General features: G+C 55.9%; 1 protein-coding gene across 1 annotated transcript in view; it reads left to right on the forward strand.

Annotated features, from left to right (window-relative positions):
- The window catches only part of ITGB4 (integrin subunit beta 4), a 31,519-nt gene extending 24,823 nt beyond the window's left edge, over positions 1-6,696 (forward strand). The window contains exons 26-31 of the mRNA XM_021709268.1: positions 2,831-3,035; positions 4,196-4,346; positions 4,766-4,946; positions 5,064-5,201; positions 6,280-6,462; positions 6,549-6,696. Coding sequence (XP_021564943.1) covers positions 2,831-3,035; positions 4,196-4,346; positions 4,766-4,769 — 360 coding nt within the window. The 3' untranslated portion in view covers positions 4,770-4,946; positions 5,064-5,201; positions 6,280-6,462; positions 6,549-6,696. The remainder of the gene's footprint in view (positions 1-2,830; positions 3,036-4,195; positions 4,347-4,765; positions 4,947-5,063; positions 5,202-6,279; positions 6,463-6,548) is intronic.
- Positions 6,697-7,881: the final 1,185 nt, after the last annotated feature.

The following is a 7,881-nucleotide window of genomic DNA, read 5'->3' on the forward strand; positions in this document are numbered from 1 at the left end:
ACTCACCTCAGCCTCCCAAAGGCGCAGGATTACAGGCTGAGCCACCGAGCCCAGCTTCCAGCGATCCTTCTGCTTCAGCCTTCCAAGTAGCTGGAAATACAGGCGTGTGCTGCTATGCCCAGCTAATTTTTAAAAATTTATTATAGAGATGAGTTCTCTCCAAGTTGCTCGGGCTAGTCTTGAACCTGCAGGGTCAGGCAAGCCACTCGCCTTGCCTCCCAGAGTGCTGGGATTACAGGCTGAACCACCAAGCCCAGCCATATTTTTTAAAAACATTTTTATTATTTCTCACCATTTATTTATTTATTTATTTATCAGGATTTATCGAGAGGACAGAAAGGCTCCCACAGTGGGAGGGGACCCGAAGTGGTTGCCCTGTTTTTTTATTTATTTTATTTTTTTCTTTGAGTTGGAGTCTCACTCTATCGCCCAGACTGGAGTGCAGCGGCCGCTCCCGGCCACCGCAGCCTCGACCTGCTGGGCTCCGGCGATCCTTCCGCCTCAGCCTTCCGAGTAGCTGGAATTATAGGCGTGCGCTACCACGCCCGGCTGATTTTTTGATTTATTGTAGAGATGAGGTCTCGCTGCCCAGGCAGGTCATGAACCTGCGGGCTCAGGCAATCCACTCACCTCAGCCTCCCAAAGGCGCGGGATTACAGGCTGAGCCACCGAGCCTGGCTTGCCCTGTTTTTAAAAACTTCAAATGGCCAGGCTCAGTGACTCAGCCTTTAATCCCAGCACTTTGGGAGGCCAAGGTGTCTGGACTGCCTGAGTCCGCGGGTTTAAGAACAGCCCAGGCAACTTGGCAAGACCTCATCTCTACAATAAATACTTAAAAATTAGCCGGGCATGGGAGCATGCACCTGTATTTCTGGCTACTTGGAAGGCTGAAGCGGAAGGATCACCTGAGCCCAGCAGGTCCAAGCGGCAGTGGCTGTGAGCGTGCCACTGCACTCCATCTTGGGCGACAGAGTGTGACTCCAACTCAAAAAAAAAAAACTTCAAATGTACAGAAAAATGGAAAGACTGATAAAATTAGTACCCATTTACTCTTTACATGGATTCACCAGTTGTTTGTTTGTTTTTTTGAATTGGAGTCTCACTCTGTCACCCAGGCTGGAGTGCAGTGGCATGCTCACGGCCACCACAGCCTGGATCTGCTGGGCTTAGGTGACCCTTCCACCTTAGCCTTTCAAGTAAGTGGAACTACAGACGCATGCCACCACGCCTGGCTAAATTTTTTTTGTGATTTATTGTAGAGACGAGGTCTCACCAAATTGCCCAGGCTAGTCCTGAACCCCTGGACTCAGGCAATCCTCTTGCCTCAGCCTCCCAAAGTGCTGGGATTATAGGCTGAGCCACCATGCCCAGTCGATTCACCAGCTGTTAATATTTACATTCTATCCATGGAGAGAAAGAGAGGAGAGTTGTTTATTTTGTTTGCTGAACTATTCTAAGTAAGTTGTAGACCTCATATAGACCTCAGCCCTTCGCAGGTCCCTCCTAAAAACAAGGTCATTTGACATAACTACAACATAATTACCGAACTTAAGATACTTCACATTGAACACACTAGTACCTAATAGTCCAGCTCCCCACATTCAGATGTCCCAGTAATGTCCTTTATAATTTTTTCCCAATCAAGGACCCAGCATTGAATTTTGTCATGAAGTTTCCTGGTTTTGTCTTTCACGACACTAACATTTTTGAAGTATCCATATCAGTTTGCTTGGAGACAACTCCCTGTTTTTCTTACACCTGCAGGCCTCACTCGGTGAGTCAGGTAGCATTTGAGTTTGCCTCCTCCAGCAATGGCCCTGGTTGGCTGAGCCCAGAATTGAAATGTTGCCTTGAAACATCAACTAGTGGTCTGTGTGAAGGATTTTTTCCCCTCCCATTTGGTGTTGATTCATACCACCTCCCTTCCTCTATGTACATGCATTCTAGGAATCTCAGGCAAGCTCAGCAGCATTGAAAGAAGAAGGCCGGGCTCTGTAGCTCAGCCTGTAATTCTAGCACTTTGGGAGACCAAGGCAAGTGAATTGCCTGAGCCCACGGGTTCGAGAACAGCCAGGGCAACTTGGTGAGACCTTGTCTCTACAATAAATCAAAAATTAGCCGGGCGCAGTAGCACACCTGTAGTTCTGGTTACTTGGAAGGCTGAGGCAGAAGGATTGCTGGAGCCCAGCAGGTGGACACTGGGGTGGCCGTGAGTGTGCCACTGCACTCCAGCCTGGGCGACGGAGTGAAACTCCAACTCCAAAAAAAAAAAAAAAGAAGAAGAAGAAAGCTGGATCTGTTAGAAGTGCCCACCCAACAAGCAGGGCCTGGGACAGAATAGGACCCTTGATTTCAGAGCCACAGCACAGGAGACAATTCTTCTTTCTTGGGTGGCATGTGCCAATTCCGGCTCCCCAGGGCTGCCTACCTGCCTTTGTATGTGGGACTCTGTCTCTGTGTCACTTCCCTGTCTCATTCTGTGCCCTTGGTTCAAATCCCAGCTCTACCACAACTACCTGTGTGAACTGTGTGTCTTGGTTTCCTTATCTGCAAGATGGGTACGATAATATCTCTACTTCACCCTGCTGTGAGGATTAAGTGAACTAATATGTGTAATGTGCTTGAGGCATGGGAGGTGAGACACGCAGATGGTCACACACGGGAAACATGAGTCACTGTGTGTCCGTGTGACCATCTGCGTGATGGTTTCACTCCTGTCCATGAGGTTGGGACAGAGCGTGTGGCTGTGACTTTGTGTCCCCCGGAACGCTCTAGTATCTGAGTTGCCTCCTCCCCAGCCCTGGTCTGATCTTGACCCCTTTCACCCCAGGACTACATTCCTGTGGAGGGTGAGCTACTGTTCCAGCCAGGGGAGACCTGGAAGGAGCTGCAGGTGAAGCTTCTGGAGCTGCAGGAGGTGGACTCTCTCCTGCGGGGCCGCCAGTCCCGCCGCTTCCACATCCAACTCAGCAACCCCAAGTTCGGGGCCCGCCTGGGCCAGCCCCACTCAGCCACTGTCATCATCGGGGACCCAGGTAGGCAGGGGGAGAGGGAAAGCTGGGATCTCTCAACTAGGGTTGCCAGACTTAGCAAATACGAACACAGGACACCCAGTTCCATCTGAATTCCACATAAACAACCAACATCTGTAGTCTAAATATGTCCCATGCAATATTTGGGACATGCTTATCCTTTTAAAAAGTGCTAGTTGTAGCCAGGCTCGGTGGCTCAGTCTGTAATCCCGCGCCTTGGGAGGCTGAAGTGAGTGAGTTGCCTGAGCCCGTGGGTTCGAGACCCGCCTGGGCAGCGAGACCTCATCTCTACAATAAATCAAAAAATTAGCCAGGAGTGGTAGCGCGCACCTGTAGTTCCAGCTACTTGGAAGGCTGAGGCGGAAGGATCGCCGGAGCCCAGCAGGTCGAGGTTGCGGTGGCCGGGAGCGGCCACTGCACTCCGGTCTGGGCGACAGAGTGAGACTCCAGCGCACACAAAACAAAACAAAACGAAACGAAAAAAGTGCTAGTTGTTACCTGAAATCCAATTTGCTTAGTAGAAGAAGGGGCCGTGCTCATCTTCTCTGTGTTGCTCCAACTTGAGTCAATGTGCTGCCAAGGTGAGCACTGAAATCCCAACTTGCCTAAGCATCCCGCCTTTTACCCGGCAGCCCTGCTCTCAAGCGGAAAGACTGAGCTCAGGCTGCAGCCACATGGCAGCAGTTCCCCCAGTGGCCCTAGCCCTTTGACTCCAGCCACAGTTCCCCCTGAAATGCAGGTGCTCCTGGGAGGGATGAGCCAGTTCGTTTTCCTCAGTCCTTGACCTCCAGGGCTGTCTGTGATCCCACCCCTGAGAGGAGGCCTGCGGGGAAAGTGGGAGGGGAGGGGGATGCTCAGGGAGCCGCCTGGAGATGGGGTGGGGAGGACACGTTCTCGCGTGGAATGTGCCCTTGGCTGCCGAGCGAGAAAGAGGGCCGGAAGAATTCCCTCCTCCTCCTCCTCCTGAGACCCTCGTGGGTCATCTGCCAATCTTGGCATGATGCCCTCTGCGACACTAAGGGGGCACCAGTCCCCTCTTCCCCCAGAGACGCGGGCGGGCAGGTCTGAGTTGAATGCGCTGGGCGCGTTTCGTGTGTCTCCGGCGCCCCCTGGTGGTGAAGGGGTGTCTGAGCCGGCTGCCCTGCCCTGACTTGACCCGCTAGATGAACTGGATCGGAACTTCATTGGTCAGACCGCCTCATCGCCTCCACCTGCCCGCGGCGACCTGGGCGCCCCACAGAACCCCAATGCCAAGGCCGCTGGGTCCCGCAAGATCCATTTCAACTGGCTGCCCCCTCCTGGCAAGCCAATGGGGTACAGGGTAAGGTAGGGGGCAATGGCCCATGATAGGGGTGAATGGGAAGGTCTGGCACCCATCACCCATGGGAGAGGTGGGCCACCGGGAGCCAGAGACCCCAGAGGGAGGGAGGAGGGCAGGTCCCTGCACAAGTGGGCAGAGAGAAACCGTGTATGTTCCAGGGAAGACCCATTCTGAGTTTTTCAGACATTTTCCCTCCTCCTTGGAATGGGGCCCCTCCTCCCCCTGCCTCGAGACACCCCTGCTCTTCCCAGCCCTGCTGTATGAACGTGGCAGGTCGCCCAGCCCCCTTCCCCGGGCCTCAGTGTCTCATCTGTGCAAAGGGGACAATAAGGGTCAATGGAGGAGGCATGGGCGGCTTTGACACTTGATGCGACCCCCCTTGCTGACCAGTCCCCCCACCTCCCGGGAGCAGGTGAAATACTGGATCCAGGGTGACTCTGAGTCTGAAGCCCACCTGCTTGACAGCAAGGTGCCCTCCGTGGAGCTCACCAACCTGTACCCATATTGTGACTATGAGATGAAAGTGTGTGCCTACGGGGCGCAGGGCGAGGGACCCTACAGCTCCCTGGTGTCCTGCCGCACCCACCAAGAAGGTGAGTCCTTGCCCTGTCCATCCGTTTGTCTGTCCTCCAGCTGCCCCGATACCTGCATGCTCAGCCCTTCCGCCCTCTGCCGCTGACAGCACTCTTCCTGTTCCCCTCCCACCCCAGTGCCCAGCGAGCCGGGGCGTCTCGCCTTCAATGTCGTCTCCTCCACGGTCACCCAGCTGAGTTGGGCCGAGCCAGCCGAGACCAACGGTGAAATCACAGCCTATGAGGTCTGCTACGGCCTGGTCAATGAGGACAATCGTAAGAACTGGCCTTCCCCTTCCTGCTCCCAGGGACAGCAGCCATGGAAGGAGAGAGGACAAAGGGCTCTGGGTTACTCCTGGACCTGCTGTGCAGGGCACTTGAGCCCCTTCGTCCTGGCCAGCAGATAAGCCAGGGGCATCCTTAAGTTTCTGGCCAGATTGGGTCTGGGTTGTATGCTAAGGCCAAGCCCAGAAGCCCACAGGTGGGTGGGATCATATATGTGCAGTGGGGTCACAGGCCCAGGGCATCTTTCCATGCAAGAACCCAGGTTGGCTCGTAGTTACAGAGTTCTCTTGGGGTCAGAGTAGAGTTGCCAGATTTAGCAATCAAAAATACAGGACACTCTGAACTTATAGATGCAATTTTTTTTTTTTTTTTTGAGTTGAAGTCTCACTCTGTCACTCAGACTGGAGGGCAGTGGCCGCTCCCGGCCACCGCAGCCTCGACCTGCTGGGCTCCAGTGATCCTTCCGCCTCAGCCTTCCAAGTAGCTGGAACTACAGGCGCGCGCTACCATGCCCGGCTAGTTTTTGATTTTATTGTAGAGATGAGGTCTCACCAAGTTGCCCAGGCAGGTCTCGAACCCACGGGCTCAGGCAATCCACTCACCTCAGCCTCCCAAAGTGCTGGGATTACAGGCTGAGCCACCGAGCCCGGCTCAGATGCAATGTTTTAACTGGCAGCCCCAGACTAGAGTGCCTGGTAGAGCTGTTATTTCTTCTCAGTCCCGGAAGGGGTGGAAGGATGGGTGACCCCAAGGAGTAGCCTTGCCTCTTGAGCGAGCCTCGTGGAGGCAACTTGGGCATGTCAGTAGAGGAAATACCGGGGCCAACTTGAGTCTAGCCCTGGCTCTGCCACTTATTCAGAGAAGTCCTTTGGAGAGCTGGTGACACCTGGCTGAGCCAGTCATGCCAAGGCTCGAAGGACTCTGCAGGTGGCAGTTCAACGACTGCACACTCTGGCCCCCTGCCCCGGGTGCCGTTCAGGGGCTGTGTGGTGGCCCTGCTACATGAGAAGCAGCACTGGGACCAGGCTGGAGCCTGGAAGACCCCTCTGAAGTGCTCTCCCTACCCCAGGACCCATCGGGCCCATGAAGAAGGTACTGGTCGACAGCCCCAAGAATCGGATGCTGCTCATCGAGAACCTTCGGGAATCGCAGCCGTACCGCTACACGGTGAAGGCGCGCAACGGGGCGGGCTGGGGGCCTGAGCGGGAGGCCATCATCAACCTGGCCACCCAACCCAAGCGGCCCATGTCCAGTGAGTGGTGGGTGGGGAGGGGCGGGCAGATGGTGGGGGCTGGGGGCCGCAGCAGGGGCCTTGGCTCACGTCTTCCCGCCCCGCAGTCCCCATCATCCCTGACATCCCCATCGTGGACGCCCAGAGTGGGGAGGACTACGACAGCTTCCTCATGTACAGCGATGACGTGCTGCGCTCCCCGGCTGGTAGCCAGAGGCCTAGCGTCTCTGATGACACTGGTGAGTGGGCCTGGATCCACAAGAGGAAGCGGGGGGAGGTCTTGGGTACAGGGTGAGGCTGTCGCTGGTGTCCAGAGAAAGCACACAGGGCATGGGGAACAAAACTAGAAGTCCCAGCCGGGCTTGGTGTAATCCCGCGCCTTTGGGAGGCTGAGGTGAGTGGATTGCCTGAGCCCTCGGGTTCGAGACCCGCCTGGGCAGCGAGACCTCATCTCTACAATAAATCAAAAAATCAGCCGGGCGTGGTAGCGCGCGCCTGTAATTCCGGCTACTCGGAAGGCTGAGGCGGAAGGATCGCCGGAGCCCAGGTCCAGTCTGGGCGACAGAGTGAGACTCCAACTCAAAAAAAAAACACAAAAAAAACCCACTAGAAGTCCCTCCTCAGCCTCAGACATGCAGTCGTGTGCACACCTGTGTGAGGGCATCCGCACGTGTGCCGTGGGACAGGCACACAGGTTCGTGCACATGTACACGGGTTCGTGCACACAGGACCATGTGGAAACACAGCTTTGCAACTTGAAGGTTGACAGAGTCAGGACACTCAAGCCGCTCGTCAGGAGCAAGCCTGTGTGAGAGCGGTCACCTCGAGGGTGGGGGGAGCCAATGAGATAGCAGCAACCCCCACTGGCTCTGCTCCTCCTTCCTTGATTCCGGGCACAAGGTGGCACAAAGAGCCCTTTGCTGGGACGTGTGAGGCTGTCTTAACTCTGGTTCCACCGTGGAACATCAGAGGAATCTCCCTTTCTGTGCCTCCATTTTCTGATCAGCATAATGGGATAACAATCACAAGAGCCAAGAGTGGGAAGCCCTCCGGGGCACGTTCGCTGTTTGTATTATCTTCCGTCGCTGCCTATGCCCGGGCCCTCCAGTGTAGTCTGAGAGAAAGAGCAGCTGATATGAATCGGAGCCTCAGCTCGGCCTCTCTGCCACCCCCAGCAAAGTGCTTCGTGGTTGCCGGCACTGTCCCTGGAGGCAGGCCGGGCCAAGATGAGGCTCTCCATCGTGCAGGCAGGAAACTGAGGCTCGGAGCCCTCGGGAGATCTCCCAGCCGGTGTGAGGGTCTCCCCGAAGCGCCCCCGCCCTCCCGCCTGGATCCCGGGGGGCCGGGAGCGCCGGCCTCCCCCGCGCCGCCCTGCTCGGCGCAGCCGCCCGCGGCGTCCCGGCGGTGCCAACGCGGCCCTTCGTTGTTCCCAAGGCGGCG

The sequence above is a fragment of the Carlito syrichta genome, unplaced genomic scaffold (genome assembly GCF_000164805.1).
Source record: "Carlito syrichta isolate Samal-C Ts95f unplaced genomic scaffold, Tarsius_syrichta-2.0.1 Scaffold170021, whole genome shotgun sequence".
Classification (NCBI taxonomy): domain Eukaryota; kingdom Metazoa; phylum Chordata; class Mammalia; order Primates; family Tarsiidae; genus Carlito; species Carlito syrichta.